Here is a 20,505-nt window from a genome sequence, read left to right as displayed (position 1 = left end):
TTTTGAAGCTGTTATTATTTTATCGAAAGTACATACATTTTTTGCCCTTTACAGTACAGTGAACCACCGCACGGTTTAGCATTCACAAATTTGAAACGACTATGGCAGGAGTTAAATGGAAGCAAAAATACCAATTCTAAAAATAGCATGTTTTGGCCTGCTTTCCGACAACAAATTGCTGGATAACTAGTTTTGAAATCAGAAGCCACGAAAAAAATTATTTAACTGTTAATCCATTTATTTGAAAAGGGGGATTGGTAATAAAAAAAAAAACTTGGAATATCTCAACATTATTAAATGTGATGACAATTTGCATCTTGGTATACGTACATTATCACTGGTTATGAAAACAAAATATTACAGTATTTTGGCAGCATTTGCTAATAAAAGTTTGGATGTAAATGTTATGTATTAATACATATTTACATGATTTATTTTTCTTCTGTTTTTATTATGATTTTCACATTTCACTATTTATCTGTTTCACAGGACAGCTAGATGGATAGCAAGCGACTGAATGTTAGGTTTGCATATGTGCGCTACAGTCACATTCATACATGAGTGCAAATGTTTCAATTCAACTTTATTTACTTGGTGCCAATTCACAACAGATGTTATCTCAAGGCACTTTGCATCTGGAGCAGTTCTAGAACCACGCTCCTCACATTTCAAAAGCCCAACTGAACCCTGCATGGACAAGAGGCAACGCTTTTGAAAGGTACGTAAGAATAATGTACAGCGTATCCTCCATGATTGTACATTATACCAGAGTGTGGAACCGAGACAATCATATTAACCCTGAATACATGACATAATATTTAGGTCACGAGTGTTGCTGAACCAGCTGTTAGCTTCAAGTGTAACCCGAGATTATGGCATACTACAGGCACGCTCCTCTTCCTCCGCCCCCTATATGACCCAAATCCCTCATTAATTCAGAGGCGGATAGATTTAATAAAGATGAAGCAGCACAGTGGATACCCAGTGATATGATAGCTTTTAGAGTATGCATGTGTGACCATGACAGCGTGGGGATTTGAGACAGCGTGACCTCATTCTGGATCAGCACTTTCAGGAGTGATGAGTGGGAGCTTTGGGTGGAAACCCTAATTGCAGCCCCCTGCTGGTTGCTTGTGGAACAGCACTTGCAAGAATACAATTTGAATGAGTCACACGTGACTGAACGTTACTACTAATAGTGCTTTCGGCCCGCAGAACACGAGTGACTATCAGGATTGTGGAAGGTATTTTTCCTCACTGGATGTATAAAATGTTTGGTTGGGTTGTCTTTTTAAAAAATTAATTTAGAAAAACATAATAGCTACACTCATATCTAACATCAGGTCGACTGCAGGCTTTCCATTTTACCTTTAAAACAGCATGTCGCCAGTCTCTCACTGATCATGTTAACCATGTCTGAATTTTTACCACCTTTATTATTTAGGGTTATCAATCGATTAAAATTTGTAATCGTGATTATTCACACGATGTTCATAGTTAATTTGCGATTAATGGCAATTTGATCACATAATTTATCTCTTCTAAATGTACAATGAAATGATGTTTTTCAAGTTTTTAATACTCTCATCAACATATGAGTGGACAAATATGCTTACCTTATGCAAATATATATATATATATATATATATATATATATATATATATATACACAACTCCAATTCCAATGAAGTTGGGACGTTGTGTTAAACAAATACAAACAGAATACAATGATTTGCAAATCAGCCTATATTTAATTGAATACACTACAAAGACAAGATATTGAATGGTCAAACTGATAAACTTGATTGTGTTTAGCAAATAATCATTAACTTAAAATGTTATGGCTGCAACACATTCCTAAAAAGCTGGGACAGGTGGAAAAAAAAGACTGCGAAAGTTGAGGAATGCTCATCAAACACCTGTTTGGAACATCCCACAGGTGAACAGGCTAATTGGGAACAGGTGGGTGCCATGATTGGGTAGAAAAGGAGCTTCCCTGAATTGCTCAGTCATTCACAAGTAAAGATGGGGCGAGGTTCACCTCTTTGAGAACAAGTGGGTGAGAAAATAGTCGAACAGTTTAAGGACAATGTTCCTCAACGTACAATTGCAAGGAATTTAGGGATTTTGTAAGCGGCAAGGCTCAAAACCAACATTGAATGCCCGTGACCTTCGATCACTCAGGCGGAATTGCATCAAAAACTGACATCAATGTGTAAAGGATATCGCCACATGGGCTCCGAAACACTTCAGAAAACCAATGTGACTAAATACAGTTCGGCGCGACATCCGTAAGTGCAACTTGAAACTCTACTATGCAAAGCAAAAGCCATTTATCAACAACACCCAGAAACACCGCCGGCTTCTCTGGGCCCGAGCTCATCTAAGATGGACTGATGCAAAGTGGAAAAATGTTCTGTGGTCCGACAAGTCCACATTTCAAATTGTTTTTGGAAATTGTGGATGTCGTGTCATCCGGGCCAAAGAGGAAAAGAACCATCCGGACTGTTGTGGACGCAAAGTTCAAAAGCCAGCATCTGTGATGGTATGGGGCTGTGTTAGTGCCAATGGCATGGGTAACTTAACGCATCTGTGAAGGGACCATTAATGCTGAAAGGTACATACAGGTTTTGGAGAAACATATGCTGCCATCCAAGCAATGTCTTTTTCATGGACGCCCCTGCTTATTTCAGCAAGACAATGCCAAACCACATTCTGCACGTGTTACAACAGCGTGGCTTCGTAGTAAAAGAGTGTGGGTACTAGACTGGCCTGCCTGCAGTCCAGACCTGTTTCCCATTGAAAATGTATGGCGCATTATGAAGCGTAAAATATGACAATGGAGACCCCGGACTGTTGAACAGCTGAAGCTGTACATCAAGCAAGAATGGGAAAGAATTCCACAAACAAAGCTTCAACAATTAGTGTCCTCAGTTCCCAAATGTTTATTGATTGTTGTTAAAAGAAAAGGTGATGTAACACAGTGGTAAACATAACCCTGTCCCAGCGTTTTTGGAACCTGTTGCAGCCATAAAATTCCAAGTTAATGATTATTTGCTAAAAACAATAAAGTTTATCAGTTTGAACAAATAATATCTTTGTCGTGTATTCAATTAAATATAGGTCAAACATGATTTGCAAATCATTGTATTCTGTTTTTATTTATGTTTAACAAAATGTCCTAACTTAATTGGAATTGGGGTTGTACATTAATGTGACATTTTAAATCCCAAGCCCAAAACCAAGATGGGCACATACTATCAAACTGTTACTGTAAAACTAATCACACCAGAAAAATAATTACACACATTGTGATTGTACATTTAAATACAACACATACTAAATTGCCATCTTAATGCTAACACACAACGTAAAACCTTATTGATGGGTTAAGGAAAATTAGCATCAAAGTAGTAGGAGTCATCTGTTCAAATAATGAATATTCACACACAAATGCTGTAGACAGACATTATAACAATACTCACAGGCATACTGTATACCATTCCTACTCTGTTAAAAAGTTATATTAATTCAGTTTAATCTTTTAATGTACTCTAGGTGTGTTGTCTGCAAGCGTGCGCCACACTCCCCCTAAGGCCCCACCCATGAAGACAATCTTCTATCTTTACATGCCACTGACCAGTATACCTCATAATTAAAACCACTGATCAAAATAATATGTGCACACATATACAGTACATCATGCGACTCCTCCTCTAATCAATGAATTAATAATTTTTGGTTAATATTTAAAAGTAAGAAGCTGAAACTATTCTGCCATTCAAGGTATGAGATGTGGGGGGAAAAAAATATATTTTTTAAGATTTCATGCCATTCTTTGATGGCAATGACTGTGACACTTGAACAAAAAAAAAAAAAAAAAAAGATGAAATAAAGTAGGTCTTTCCTAATGAATTCTAAATTTCTGAAAAGCAGCAACGTTTGAATAAATGATTTTGGGTTCACAATTAAGACGCCATCAGACCTCATCGAATTATATTATGAAGTAAAAGTGAACTAGAAGTTGTTCTTAAAACTTTCCCCAAAGAGTGCTTGTATAAATATGAAGCCAACATGTCAGTGTAACCTTCTATCTTACTTTTCTTATCATAGTGACCTTCAACAACTCTCCCATCACAAAAATAAATAAACCTTGAGCGATGAATGACTAACATACCTTTGACTCCCACTACGGCTTGTTGACTGAGTAAACTGATGATTTTCAGGTCACTTTGTCACACAAGTGTCCAGTTTGTACCGGATGAAGCTGGTTCCAAAGATGCTAAGGTTCACATGGTCAACAGTTGCTGGTGTATACTCCAATGTGGTCATAAAACATGGTTTAAAAAAAAGAATGACTTGTTGTGCAGATTACACCCTACAGAGAGAAAAAAGATGGTTAGTTTCATGTAACGTATGATTTGTCCGACAGCTGGATGATACAGAAGTATATACATATTGGCCCCCCTTTTCAAATTCTTAGATTTGATGATTAGAGTTTCTCCACTTTAACATCGTCAAACAAATGTACTGTTAATATCAGACAAATATAACCCAAGTGATTTGTTTTTAAATGATTTCATTTATTAAGGGGAAAAATTTTATTAAAAAATAATATATTTAATCATATAAAGAGCAGAATTCATGGTTCCATCAATCAGAGCAAGTTGTCCAGGTCCCGAAGGAGAAAAACAGCCCATGACCATAACACTACCACCACGTTTGACTGTTGGTATGATGTTCTTTGTAATGCTGTGCTACATTTACACCAGATGTAAAGAGAGAGACACAACTTTCATCTCATCAGTCCAAATAATATTTTCCCAAAAGTCTTGGGAATCATTCAGACTGACATGTCAATTACTTTATTTCTCGACAGTTCTGGAATTTCTTTGCATCGTGTCATTTTGTTGCAGCATTTTTAGATCTTTTGTTTGTCCCGCTTGATTTTGTCGGGACAGAGTCTGTTTCAGTGATTTCTTAATTGAACAGGTCTGGAGGTAATCGGGCTTGAGTGTGATCAGTGAAAATTAACCAAAAATTGTGATTATCCACAACTAATTCATGATTTAACAAGGGGGTAATTACTTATTCACATAGGGCCAGATATCTTTTAAGTTTTTTTTTTTCCACAGTCACTCACTCACTAACTAACTAAGACAAAAGTATCTAATAACAAAAGGTGTTTAATTTTGTATTTGATTTCTTTTATTATTCTCTCATACTGTGACGGCACTAAATGCGTTCTCTCAGCAGTGGCTAATTCAAGAGCAGTTACACAGCTTAAGGATACAGTAATGAATCTAAAAAATATTTTAAATTAAAAGCAAATATCTAGGTACAGATACCCTGATTAATTGCGATACTTTTTGAGTGATAAACATGAGATTTTCACCATCCCTGTTTTAACCAACATCCACTGTCAATACAAATACAAAATGGACTATGTTGCCATTGCACTGACTTGATAGTATTTAAGTTGAATCGACAGTTGTACTTACTTTGATAAATGTATGTTATATATAAACAGTATTTGGCTCCCACTCAAAAGACAATATGATGCATTTCTGTGCGTGTGCACACGGAGATAATGTCAGCTGTACTTTGGTCTCGGCTCACTGAATCCAGCTCATATACCAAGTTATGTTGCACTGGCTCCTTTATTGGGTTAACACGAGCTGACAGGACACCTGCTTGCAGATGCATGTGTAAAGATGGATTACATGAAAAAACACCTGGTGTACGCACGAGTCGTGTACGTGTGTGTGTGTCTTGGGGGGGGGGAGTGGACATCTCTTGGAGAGATGCCCTTGTTTCATTTCCAAAACACCAGCTGAGCCCTCATCCCTCTGCGAGTGTTGATTCACCACGGGATGCACTTAATTGCAACATACAGTATAAACAAGCCTGAAGACGTTTTCTGCTCATTTAATTAAAATAAAGAAAACGAGACAATTTAAGATCATCTTTATCTTTATTTACTATGACAACCACAACCAATACCAAACTCCAGATGAAACAATTGAACATATGACTCAAGAAAAATGCCAAAGACAGCAACAATAAAACTCTTTTCAAGTTAAATTAACAATGAAATAATGTCTGATTCTTGGCAAAGTGGGTGTCTTTAACTTCCTGAACATTAGTGTTGTGACAAATCAGTTTAAGTGGATTGTGTATCTTGATATGTTTAAAATATAGAAGCCTTGTGCTAAAAATGAACAACACTTGCACACTACCACAAACAAAATGATGGAATGTTGAAGTTTTTAGTTTTTTTTTGCAATTACTCTACTTTTTGTTACCTTCAATTTATATTCTGCTGTTTTTTGGTGACAGGGCTTTGTTTGGCTTGTGGTACGTAGACCCTGGTACACACTTGCCAGGGATTTGGCTTATTAGCTGCTGAAATAGAAGAAACATAAAACAGTATGGTGCAGGATGTTAACAGGCACTGCTGGATTATCTTTGCTAGAAGCAGGTTGCGTGTGCATAGCACAATTAATAACATTGCTGTGATGAGGCTGCGAAAGCTAAATACAGTTAACTGCATTAAGGTTTGCTATGTTACAGTATATAATACCCTTGACACCTCACATCAAGCAACTAACGAAGCATTCAACACAATATTTTAGGACACTGACAAATATTTCAGGATTATTGCCTTAATTAGGATCCGCCCAATTAGTGGGTGCCTTGCAGGAATGTTTATTGGTTATAATGCTCAAGTTTCCTTTTTGTGGCCCATGTGCAATGTGGCAACAGTCTTCGTATGAAAATACTTTTTAAAATCAAAGCGTTTTTATTTTCTTTTTTATTACATCGTTTTTAAAAACAGATGATCCCTCCATAATTTACTGTATGTCCAAGGCCCTCCGCCCTATTAATTGGGTGGTTCAGTGGTCTTAATTAACCAAATGTTATTGTGTTGACTTGGGTGACTCATACCGGTGATTGATTATCTGCTCATTTTAAATCATATAATAGACGTCTATACCAACTTAAGACTTTCAAAAGAGATACATCTTGAAGAAAGGAGACAAAAGTGCACAACTATTAGTGCAGCACCGATGCAGGGGAGGTATAAAGACTGCGGTTGAAACAATGGTCATACCGGTATAGGCTTGTTGCGGACAAATTCCACATCATACAACTGTAATCAAAAACAACCAACCAATCAATCAATCAAAAGACATCTGTGCCTAGCGGGAAATTGTGTTCAATTGGGAAGGCCGACCGGTGGAGTTAGCATGGCCACAGCATAGCGAGCTTCCTGGCTCACTTGCGGGGCTGATGGATGTGGTGGTTGATGTGCTGAGAGGGGGGCAGCTTGGGGATGCCAGGCTGGGGCTTCTGGTGTGCCACCTGGGCAGCAGCCGGGGTGAAGTCCTTATCGCCCTGAACACAGTCAGCCAAAAGGATGTCAGGGCGAAGAAACAAAAGCAGGTGAGCATTTGTGTCGTCTTCTACGACCACTTCGATTGATCCATTCTGATCAGGTTTTTACTATGGTGGTATAAATATGACATACACATGACCCCATGAACTTCTGTGGAAAAAGACCTACAAATTTAGACTGGAAGAAATATTACAGAACAAACTGACCACACTTTGAAAAAAGTTGAAATATTAAGAAAATTAAGTCAGAGGGATAGTGGATTCAATTTTATCAACTAATTCAAATTTACTTGTACGGCCGACTGTTATTAATTAGTTTTTGCAACTTATGTACTTTAAAAGACATCCCCTAACAACTTCCTTTCTTTTAATAATAGTAGTAATCGTAAAATTCCGGGTGCATTGTGAGCTGGGCGGTGACTGAAGGCAGGGACCTTGGCGATCCGATCCCCGGCTACAGGAGCTGGCTCTAGGGACGTGGAACCTCACCTCTCTGGGAGGGAAGGAGCCCGAGATGGTGTGCGAGGTTGGGAGGTTCCGACTAGCTATAGCTGGGTTCACCTCCACACACAGCTTGGGCTCTGGTACCAGTCCTCTCGAGAGGGGTTGGAGACACTTCCACTCTGGCGTGGGCCATGGTGAGAGGCGCCGAGCAGGTGTGGGTATACTTATTGCTCCCAGGCTCGGCGCCTGTACATTGGGGTTCACCCCGGTAGACGCGAGGGTAGCCTCCCTCCGCCTTCGGGTCGGGGGACGGGTCCTGACTGTTGTTTGTGTCTATGCACTAAACAGCAGTTCAGAGTACCCACCCTTTTTGGAGTCCTAGGAGGGGGTCCTGGAGAGCGCTCCTGTTGGGGACTCAATCGTTCTGCTGGGGGACTTCAATGCTCACGTGGGCGAGGGGCGTGATTGGGAGGAACGCCCCTCCAAGTCTCACTCAATAAAATACAACCCCAATTCCAATGAAGTTGGGACGTTGGGTGAAACAAAAACAGAATACAATGATTTGCAAATCATGTTCAACCTCTATTTAATTGAATACACTACAAAGACAAGATATTTAATGTTCAAACTGATAAACTTAATTGTTTTTAGAAAATAATCATTAACTTGGAATTTTATGGCAGCAACACGTTCCAAAAAAGCTGGGACAGGGTAATGTTTACCACTGTGTTACATCACCTTTTCTTTTAACAACATCCAATAAACATTTGGGAACTGAAGACAATAATTGTTGAAGCTTTGTAGGTGGAATTCTTTCCCATTCTTGCTTGATTTACAGCTTCAGCTGTTCAAAAGTCTCCGTTTGTCGTATTTTACACCACACGTTTTCAATGGGAGACAGGTCTGGACTGCAGGCAGGCCAGTCAAGTACCCGCACACTTTTACTATGAAGTCATGCTGTTGTAACACATGCAGAATGTGGTTTGCCATTGTCTTGCTGAAATAAGCAGGAGCGTCCATGAAAAATACGTCGCTTGGATGGCAGCATATGTTTCTCCAAAACCTGTATGTACCTTTCAGCATTAATGGTGCTTTCACAGATGTGTAAGTTACCCATGCCATTGGCACGAACACAATATCTTGTCTTTGTAGTGTATTCAATTAAATATAGGTTGAACATTATTTGCAAATCATTGTATTCTGTTTTTATTTATGTTTAACACAACGTCCCAACTTCATTGGAATTGGGGTTGTAATTACATTACTTCACACACACACACACACACACACACACACACACACAGCATGATTTGACAGAATACCGATAGAACCGTTAGTGCTAGCACTAGGTTGCTAGGCTACATAACGTTTTGTTGCCTGCTTGCGAGCGGTATCGTATTAAAAGTACATACCTCATTAATACTTGAATTAAAGTACACCAACACACGTTTTCCCCCCATTTAGTTCTTATAATACACACGATGCGATTGATTGTTGCTGTCGTCGCCGTGGTAACGAGCATTTTATGCTGATCTGCTTTGTCATAATGTCAAAATGCTCCTGGACGTTCTGTCCAGCTGCATTTTCAATAAACATCAGAATAATTTTTAAAAATGTAAAAAATCAGCAGAGGGTTTATTTCAAACTCCCCTGTTGGACAGCAAAACTGTCCCAGCACAAGAGGCATACAGATCCACCATTTTGCAAGGCCATGCAACTGAACAGGATAGGTTAAAAAAAGATAAGACACTCAAACCACAATAGGCAATTCCAACACGAAAAACACGTCAGAAGTCGGGACCCTGAAGTTGCACACAGAGCTAAAAAAGTAGTTTTGGAGTTCTTGAAATCGGCACTTTACCTTTTCAGTGTTTATACACAACTGTTATGTTTTAGTGTATTTCTACTTCTGCATCGATAGAGCATTCAAATAAACAGATTCGAAGCAAAACCTAAAGATTCAATATCGAATCGGATCATGAGGTTCTTAATGCCCAGCCCTTGCTACAGATATTTTTTGTTTTTAATTTTTTTAATACCCTTGGATCCATGTTGCAGTTATTCTTCAAATAATATTACACTTTTTTTTTTAATATATATTCTAACATTTTGCCCCTATTTCGTCTGCAGTTCTATACCACTGGGAAAATTACATTTACAATAATATAAAATATTGTTACAGTATTACATCTTGAATTATGTTAGTCCAGGTAGAATTTTGTTGTTGGATTCTATCCATCCATCCATCCATCCATCCATCCATTTTCTGAGCCGCTTATCCTCACAAGGGTCGCAGGAGTGCTGGAGCCTATCCCAGCTATCTTCAGGCAGGAGGCCGGGTACACCCTGAACTAGTTGCCAGCCAATCGCAGGGCACACATAAACAAACAACAATTTCCACTCACATTCACACCTACGGGCAATTTTAGAGTCTTCAATTAACCTACCATGCATGTTTTTGGGATGTGGGAGGAAACCGGAGTGCCCGGAGAAAACCCACGCAGGCACGGGGAGAACATGCAAACTCCACACAGGTGGGGCCGGGGATTGAACCACAGTCCTCAGAACTGCGAGGCAGACACTCTAACCAGTCGTTCACCGTGCCGCTTGTTGGATTCAATACAAACTTAATGTAATATTAATATAAAAGCTGCTTATATTTCCGCCATGGACGTGTTAAATGTCGCAACATGTGTAAGTGTGTGTTACCTTAGTAACCACTCCAGACACAATCACAGGGGCCTTAGGTGGACTGAAAATAAAGAAAGAGAAAAGACAAATGATTTGATACGAAAAAGTACTACACATTGGGCAGCGTTTATGTCAAAGGCTTTAAGAGTGAGTGAGTGAGAGAGTTGGAGAGAATGTGTGTGTGTGTGCATGCGTAATCTAATCTGAATGAAGGGCCTAAGAGGGTTACATTTTATACAAAATGGAGCTACATTTACATAGATAAATATCAAAAGCTCTACGGAGACAAAATACAAAGATCTTAAGTTGTCTGAACACACCGCCTACATATGTACTCCAGTCGGCATTACACAGACACGCACACAAACTGGATGGAGATGCCTGGGGCTTAAATAGCCCCCATTCATCCTAGCCAAACTCTGGGGCTCTCAGCTCCTGGATGTGAGAAGGAGGTAGAGGTGTTGGGAAAAGAAGATGTGCTATGCGAGGGGAATAAAGGAAAAGGGAGGGGAAAATGAGGATACCCCAAAAAAAGGAGCAGATACGTGGAGGAAACAAGGTATGTGCCTAAGGCTTGCCGCACACCAAGCGACACGGCCAAACCCGATTTAACTGTCGCGGAGTGTGCGGGGTTCAGCAACTTGTTTTCATGAGTGGCCGACCGGCCCGACCGAGTGGCTGCTGTAACCGGCCGTGCCATACCAATAGAGTATATGCATGGGTGCAGTCAGCGGCTGGGACGATCGATCACTGCAAACAGCCTCTAAAAATATCTGTACAACTTTGTTTTTTTCCGTCTTTACGGCAATCTGCTTCTTCCCTTGCCAATCGCGCCATGTTTTTTGTGGTTCAATAAAATAATACAGTACAGTTTATTGTATGCAGAGCCTCAAAACCTGATACAGGTTCTCACAGTTTTTTTTTTTCCATAGATGTGCTGAGCTCAATCACGTGCACGTGCGGGTTTGAGTGAGCCACTGTAATTGTTTTCGCAATGGTCCAATTCCGTCCTGTTCTGGTGCGTTGTTTGGTGTGGTGGGTCTAAGGGAGGCCAGAGCGCAGGTAAGGACATATGGCGCCAAACGCCTTTCTAACAATAATAATAAAGAATCTTCAGATGGGAAGAAAGGAGGATGGAGGTGGGTGAACGTGGACAAAAAGAGGCATGGAGGCAGTGGAAAAGACGAAGGGAGCGAGTGTGCAGCTCGACCGTGACGTGACAAGCGAGCGCCACCATCTAATTCTACAGCGTCGTCGCCCTTCGGTTATGGAGACACCCTTCAAAAGTCACCTCAAACACTTAAGCACTACGAAAGCTCTAACCAACAGTCATTACAATATTTAACAATTCCGAGAAATATATTGACGTATAAAATATGAGGAATTATTTCCCGACAGTTATACCAATTCAGAGTGTCTGCAGATTAAAGGAAACTTTTTTCATACCTCTCACTCACTTAATGTTACTACAAGGAGTAGGTAATATGGGCTTAATATTTTGTCACGTTGTTTTAAGACATTTTGTTCATATGTTTTATATACTATAATAAATAATTGTGCATTTTGACAGTAATTGAAGCCTGTAGGTAGCAGCATTTACCGTGCCCTAAAAACATATTGGCCCCCCCTTCTCAAATTCTTATATTTTTGCAGTTTCGATTAAGATAATGAAACAAATGTAAATATCATACAAATATAATACACGTGAACTTAAATTTTCCACAGAGGGCCAGATAACTGAACAGTTTTTTTTTTCCTTAATGAATGAAATCATTTAAAAACAGCACCTAAAGTTTTGTTGGGTTATATTTGTCTGGTATTTACATTTGTTTGCCGATCTTAAGTGGGGAAACTATGCAAAACTATAAGAATTTGAGAAGGGGGCCAATACTTTTTTTGCGGCACTGTAACTACCTAAATCTACCTTATAAAATGACAGTCAGCTGGTTGGAGAGGGCTGAATTGCACAACAATCAGGCATGGATTTAAGGAATAATCATTTTTTTAAAGGATAATTACAGTCTAAGCATTGGAAAATGAATTTTAGAAAAATTTAAAGATCAGGAGGAAGCCAGTAATTAACATTTGCGATTAGACTATACATCCAAAGAGTAAAATTATCCACTGTTCAGTTGCATGAAATTCCACTGATTACTACTTAACAGTTACTGAGTTGCTATTTAGTACAAAAAAAAAAACAAAAACAAAAAAAACTTTTTCAGGACATCTTTCTTGACTGAAAGCAGGCGTGTGGAGCCTGCAGGGGGAAGCAGAGAGCTGTAGGAAATCTTGCATACTGGTGCCTCAAGACAAAAAGCATGGAGGAGAGAGAGGAGGCCGAGGGTGAGACAAGAAGTCAGAATGCTAATTCTACACTCATAGTTGAAAGAGTGAAATCTGTTATTATACAAGCATTCTTGGTAGGCTGCAACTCACCGACCCACCGTCTCCCTGAGCTTCAGCAGCGCAGCAAGTTTGTTGCCATGGGCGCAGAGGTGGTTGCCATAGAAACTGATGTATGCTGCGTTTTCTTCATTTGTCGGTATCTCCCCACTTAATTTTTTCGTCGAGCTGTCAATTTGCTGCACAACTCACAGCGGTTAACGAATTGCAAAACTACCACCACTGAATTTTAGCTCAGAAAAAAGAAACTCTAGGAGATCGGTAATATGGATGCCAAAGTATTGTGACAATATTGTAATGGTTTGTGATATTCTTGTGATTCCCACCTTTAGTATCGATGCGCTACCTTTGCCAGCCCGTGGTATTTTCCTACCTTAAAATTTCAATGATGAAAAAGTATTTCATAATTTCTAATTCAAAAGCGGTCCTGCATCAAACTTTGTGCTCTTCTTTCAGCATTAGTACTTCCTGTTTCATTTCTTTCTGCAGCAGACTTGTGGGGCCTGGATTCTTTATGCCCTCTGCTGGTTGCTTGCAGGTGATAACTTAAAATGCAGAGAAAACATTTTTACTGATTTTCATGTATACCAAAAAAAAAAAGTTCACATACTTTTCCTTTTTTCAAATGTGTTTTCTTAGATGGACATGACCTTGGTGGTGTTCTGATTCCATCTCAATCCTCAACATCTCCTCCATGTAAAAAGAAATCGGCATCTTTCTTTCTCCCTTTGCCCCATCTGTCCATCTGGGCTAGATTGGATTCGGCAGGTGCTCCCCTGACTACTACGCTTCACTGGCCGCAGCTGATGTGATTCATGGAGGGAACAGTTCGAGTGGGAGTTTTACTGATTGAGTGCAACTATAGGCTTTATATACCAACTTTTTTTGGACAAAGATTAATGTTTCACAGGACAATATAAAAAAAAATATATATATATATATATATATACACGTTTGTAGAGACCAGTGCTATGTTTACATCGATTAATGGTATCTAGCTTGTTCTGTCCCCAATGGAAGTTATTAAATACAACATTGTCTGTTCATTGGTAATAACACTAAACTGTATGGGTTAATGTGCAACATTTATATTTAAATTTCTATACATTACCATTTATCAAACTGCTTTATTTATGTCTATTGCTTGTCGCATCCATAAGTATGCCTTGCATTTTTTTCCAGAATGAGATATCTTCCTCTACACTTACTTACGAGTTTTTGTTTTAACTCTCAGAGATTTGGTTGTGTAAAAGGCAAAAATGAAAATCATGATTAATGTAGTACATGACCCCATATCCTGTTTAGCAACTCAATGAGGAAGTAGACGGACAGCTTGTAGATGCTAAATCTGATCAGGGATACTTTTTTTTATTATTGTTTTTGGTCTCACGGTGAGGAGATAACTGTGTGTATAAAGGCTGCATGCACTGCATTATACCTAGAAGGATATCTAATATTTTGGGTACGCTATTTTGATAGACAAGTGGGCCGAAATATAAATAACAGCTCTCAGAATAATGCAGCTCACGCAAACTGCAACCACTGTTATAAACATATCGTGAAATGAATACCTCTCAGACCGTGACACTCAAAAGTTAGCATTATTATCTTCACAGAAGCAGAATTTTTTATACAGTTTATTAGATTGTGCAGGTGTACCTAGCGCTGTGGATGGCGAGTGTATATAATTGCGTGTGACCGAAAAAATGTGCATAAAATTACTGGACTGATGGTAAAGCCCTCTGTTGTGCACCGCATATCAGCTCTCATCACCACACAAAACTGATAATGCAGCATGTGAATATACCAGCTGCCCCTGCTTTATACTTTCCGCAAATAGGAATGGGAATTTACTATTACCCCAAAAAAATGTTCGTAGGACGAATAATTATGTGGTAGAACACGTCGTTATAAGTGTTTGTGTAATGTTAAATGAAAAATGAGGAAACCAAGCCAGGGCTGGGCTAGAGCAGTGATTCCCAACAACTGTGCAGAAAATCTCAATTGTTCAGAGAATGTATTTACTACAAATGATATATCTTTATTTATCTATCTATACCAGTGAAATTATAGTGACAAGCAGAACAATGCCAGCATGTTCACGAACAGTGGGGCAAAGTAGTCAGCCAGTGCAAGTTCTCCCACTTAAAAAGATGAGCGAGGCATGTAATTTTCATCATAGGTATACCTCACCTATGAGAGACAAAATGACATTTGACAATGACAAAAACATTCCAGAAAACCACTGTCTGATTTTGAAAGAATTTATTAGCAAATTATGGTGTAAAATAAGTATTTGGTCAATACTAAAAGTTCATCTCAATACTTTGTTATATACCCTTTGTGGGCAATGACCGAGGTCAAACGTTTTCTGTAAGTCTTCACACACTGTTACTGGTATTTTGGCCCATTCCTCCATGCAGATCTCCTCTGGAGCGGCGATGTTTTGGGGCTATCGCTGGGCAACACAGACTTTCAACTCCCTCCAAAGATTTTCGATGTGGTTGAGATCTGGAGACTGGCTTGGCCACTCCGGGACCTCAAAATGCTTCTTACGAAGCCACTCCTTCGTTGCCCGGGCAGTGTGTTTGGGATCATTGTCATGCCGAAAGACCCAGCCACGTTTCATCTTCAATGCGCTTGCTGATGGAAGGAAGTTTTCACTCAAAATCTTACACGACACGGCCCCATTCTTTCTCTCTTTTACACGGATCAGTCATCCTGGTCCCTTTGCAGAAAAACAGTCCCAAAGCATGATGTTTCCACCCCCATGCTTCACAGTAGGTATGGTGTTTTTTGGATGCAACTCAGCATTCTTTCTCCTCCAAACATGACAAGTTGAGTTTTGCAAAGAAGTTGGTATTTTGGTTTCATCTGACCATATGACATTCTCCCAATCCTCTTCTGGATCATCCAAATGCTCTCGTGCAAACTTCAGACGGGCCTGGACATGTACTGGCTTAAGCAGGGGGACACGTCTGGCACTGCAGGATTTGAGTCCCTGGCGGCGTAGTGCGTTACTGATGGTAGCCTTTGTTACTTTGGTCCCAGCTCTCTGCAGGTCATTCACTAGGTCGCCCCCGTGTGATTCTGGGATTTTTGCTCACCGTTCTTCTGATCATTTTGACCCCACGGGGTGAGATCTTGCGTGGAGCCCCAGATTGTGGGAGATTATCAGTGGTCTTTTATGTCTTCCATTTTCTAATAATTGCTCCCACAGTTGATTTCTTCACACCAAGCTGCTTACCTATTGCAGATTCAGTCTTCCCAGCTTGGTGCAGGTCTACAATTTTGTTTCTGGTGTCCTTTGACAGGTCTTTGGTCTTGGCCATAGTGGAGTTTGGAGTGTGACTGTTTGAGGTTGTGCACAGGTGTCTTTTATACTGATAACGAGTTCAAACAGGTGCCATTAATACAGATAACGAGTGGAGGACAGAGGAGTTACAGGTCTGTTAGAGCCAGATATTTTGCTTGTTTGTAGTTGACCAAATAATTATTTTCCACCATAATTTGCAAATAAATTAAATTTTTTTTGTTCTCATTTTGCCTCTCATAGGTGAGGTATACCTATGATGAAAATTACAGGCCTTTCTCATCTTTTTAAGTGGAAGAACTTGTACAATTGGTGGCTGACTGAATACTTTGTTACACAGTAAAACCGTTAGTGTTAGCACTAGCTTGCTAGACTAAATAACGTTTTGTTGCCTGCTTGCGAGCCGTATTGTATTCAAAGTACGTGAACATACCTCAACCAATCCTTAAAAGAACATCGTTTCCCAAGCACTGGTGACCACCACCACCACACGTTTTCCCCATTTTGTTATTTTTTGACCAACACAATACATGCGCGATCCATTGTTGTTGTCGTCGCCACAGTAGCGAGTGTCCGGTCGCGTTTGAGTTGACAAGATAAAGCCCAGTGACGGGATGCGGTGGTATTGGAATACAAGACTTTATTGCAGTAGTCTAACATAGTGCAATCGTGAAAGACCAGATTTATCTTGTCGTCTGATCCAGGCATTATGTGTTGTCTGTCTCAGACGTGTTGTCTGTCCCACACCGCCATCATGTTTTTGTTTTTAAATAACTTTATTGGCGGTCAGATATTTACAGTGCTACTTCAAAAGAGACACAACAAGCATTTGGATTCAAATATACTGTACGTGATGGCGATGCGGAGTAAACTTTTGCGGAGCCGATCAATGATCGGTGAATTATGACATTAAAGCCGATCAGCATAAAATGCTAATTATCGGCAGATACCAATCAAGCCGATCAGATCGGTCTAAAGTCTAAGTGAAAGGGGTGCAAACAGTGCTGCAACTCTTGAGTTGGGGAAGTGGAGACAGTGCCTTACTCAGGGCACTTCCACAGTAGCCTGGAAGAAGACTAGCATCTCTCCAACAATAAGTTGCCATTTGTACATTTTTGTCCTGGAACCATGACCCAGCACATACAGTATACAAACTTAAAATCTGTACTCTAGTGAGGCTCACCTGCTGCTCACATACTCTTCCTCGTCATCATCTTTTGGTGGAGGCTCCGGATTAGCAGTCGGCTGGTGCTTCTGCACTATCCTCATACCCCCGGCCTTCACTGCAACACATGTATATGTTTCAGTAAGACATTACATCCAAGAGGACATTATTACCATGTCTCTTTCCGCCTGTTGGCTAAAAGAGTATTAATGGATTTTGAATACTTCAATAATTTGTGGCTTTTTTGTGGTTTGGAGTTTAAAAATTTCCAGTCGCAGATGTTTTTTCGTGTTTTTTAATTTATCATCCATATTTGCAGAAAAACGAAATGATTCATTGTTTTCTACGGAGCCCCTAAAGGGACATGGGGGGTGGGGGGGTGGAAGAAACTTTCTCGTTTGAATGAGAAACTCTCTCCTTCTGCTGGCAGTAACCACATCCAAAAAAACTAAACAAAAAATAATAATAATTGAACTAGTAGTGCAATGCTTACTAGCTCTGCTCCCAGCCACAGACTATCTCATCCCATCACAAATCTAACAGCAGCGCTGTTGAATTGTGATTGACAGTCAGTGGGGGTGGATACATAAGATTGCAGCACCCATGTCTGCTTTGGCTCGCGATAACGTCACCAAACTAGGACTAAACACGGCATCAAAACCAGTGGAATCTGACAAGAGCTCAGCAGAATATCGTTAAACGCATCTATGACCACCAGTTTGTATTGTCGCTGTGTGGATCCAGCAGTTTCAAGTCAGAAACACCACCAAAATGCTATCCATTGTAAAGTCAGCGGCCAAGGAAGCACTTTTCCACCAGCACAGCAACACACGACAGCGAAGAGTCATGCTTAAAATCACATGAAATCAGGCTTCAAAATGGTGAAGAAATTAGACATTCTTTCAGCTTCCAGATGCTGTGGGCGTGTCGCTGAATACTCTATCAAAAAACAAAACAAAAAAACGCCTCCCCGGAACTTTCAGCTGTCGATCAAATACGTGCCTTCTCTCACTGCACACTCATTGTTGTCACAGGCTGCAGAGAAGCAGCCGCACCTCCCGGACAATTTTCCCTCATTTGCCGCCGTTGAAATTCAGTGGGCTGTCAATTGCGTTGCTGTGGCTGTCAAAGAGTCCGCCATAAGGGGCCACAGCAGCACGATGCGCACCGGTCCTTTTGGGTGATTCTTTCTTCCCCTTCCTCCTCCTCGTCCTGCGACATGCGGCCGAGAACTTTGTGGCTCACAACTCTTAATACCGTTACACCGAACCTCAAGTGGTACTCTAACTCAGGCTGGCAAGGGGCCGCGGATCCCGTCCGGTACGCGCAGCCTTGCCACGCAATGCACATGGGACCAGACGGCAGCGACACTGTAGCCCATATAGCACAAAACACATTACAATTCAGGGAAGATGTATGTTTTGGAGTTGTGGGCATAATTTGATGGCTAACTGCACGCTATACTTGTAGAACTAGGTCAAGTTATTAGGAATAAGGAAGTGGCAATCCCACCGAATGGCCACTGCATGGAGTAAGGGCGCTTGGGGGCAGGCCGACTCATGCTGTTCCATGGTGACATCAGCGAACGCCCCCCCCCCCCCCCCCCCCCCCCCCCCCCCCCCCTCCCAAAAGAAAATCTCGAACATTTTTAAGATGAAATACATTTAAGATATCTCTCAACAATTCAGTACTAAATTGTTGTCAGTATTTGCACGTTTTCAGCACTTCAAACATATGTATGCAAAACAACGTAAAGGACTTGGGTGCAACTTTAAAGCGTTTTGGGATCATAGTTTGTGGTATGTTTCAGGTTTAAACTCTTAATATAGCCACTAATAATCAATGCGAGTAGATCACCGCCAATTATTTGTGTAAATAAAAGTATGCACGGAAGATTTCGATCCCTATCCCCCACAGATAGCGGGGCAGTGAACCCCATATGTCTATCTTGTGCAACTCTTCATACTTGATCTTAACCTTTGAACTCAGCTGACATTGTAATGTCAACTTATCTGAGTGCAGCTGCCGCCGTCCACATACACCTCATCTGTCCACTCGCCTCCCCGCTCACTGACCTCCACGTCATCATCCGACTGCCATTACACGCCGGCCATATCCCTCTAAATAATAAAGCCGTCATTAAAAAAATGACCGCGATATGACGTGAAATGCTAATAAGGCATCGCTCAACTGTCCGGAAGTGAACTTGCTAGACAATTAGCAATAAACAAGGAGCACAGAAAATACACGGTTGCCAAATCGTATATTAGTGATACTTTTGTGGGTATTTCAGAGGATTGCACCACATTTGGCTTTAAAAACGTAATAACATTTCGCCTCGAGATACGCAGGAGGCTGTATTAATAAAGACAAGTAGCAGCTTTACCTGCAGGAGGGTGTCCACCCTTTGTTTCGAGCTTTTCCTTCGGTGGAGACGACATATTTCAGGCTCCGAAGTGTGTCGACACCAAACTACTGCGTACACTGTTTTCTTCTCGCCCAAATTCAGGACGGAGCTCCAGTCCAGAGTCGTCAACGTGGCTTTTTCCTGAGGATTGTTTGGGAGCAAAACGTCATGGCGTCAGGGGTCAAGCGCGCGTTGTGACGTAACGACGTAAACGTCAAAAAAAACTTTATTTATAATGACTTATTAACAGTTACGGAACTGTTCTAAAAATAATAATAATAAAAGTGGTAATGACTGTAGGCGGCACGGTGAGCGCCTGGTTAGCACATCTGTCTCACAGTTATGAGGACCCACGTTCGAATCCCGCCTCGCCTGTGTTAAGTTTGCATGTTCTCCCCGTGCCTTCGTGGGTTTTCTCTGGGTACCGCCTGTACAGTTTCTTCCCACATTACAAAAGCATGCATGGTGGGTTAATTGACAACTCTCAATTGCCCATAGGTGTGAATGATTGTTTGTCAATATGTGCTCTGAGAATAGTTGGCGACCAGTTCAGGGTGTACCCGGCCTCTCGCCCAAAGTCACCTTGACCCGAATGAGGATAAGCGGTACGGAAAATGGATGGATGGTTTACTGAAAAATAACACGATTATTCAGTTATATTGTACAAATATGTGTCAATTTACT

The 20,505-nt window shown here is 40.6% G+C and overlaps 1 protein-coding gene across 1 annotated transcript; it reads right to left on the bottom strand.

The window, feature by feature from the left end:
* Positions 1 to 5,955: 5,955 nt before the first annotated feature.
* On the bottom strand, positions 5,956 to 20,015 carry dap (death-associated protein). The gene is made up of 4 exons (XM_061758437.1): positions 19,801 to 20,015; positions 17,433 to 17,532; positions 10,552 to 10,594; positions 5,956 to 7,398 (listed from the first exon to the last, which is right to left on the bottom strand). Exons 1-4 carry the CDS (start codon positions 19,853 to 19,855, stop codon positions 7,279 to 7,281), a joined length of 318 nt encoding a protein of 105 aa, XP_061614421.1. The 5' UTR covers positions 19,856 to 20,015; the 3' UTR covers positions 5,956 to 7,278.
* Positions 20,016 to 20,505: the final 490 nt, after the last annotated feature.

The sequence above is a fragment of the Phyllopteryx taeniolatus genome, chromosome 20 (assembly GCF_024500385.1).
Source record: "Phyllopteryx taeniolatus isolate TA_2022b chromosome 20, UOR_Ptae_1.2, whole genome shotgun sequence".
Lineage (NCBI taxonomy): Eukaryota > Metazoa > Chordata > Actinopteri > Syngnathiformes > Syngnathidae > Phyllopteryx > Phyllopteryx taeniolatus.
This window is presented reverse-complemented; position numbering and strand designations above follow the sequence as displayed.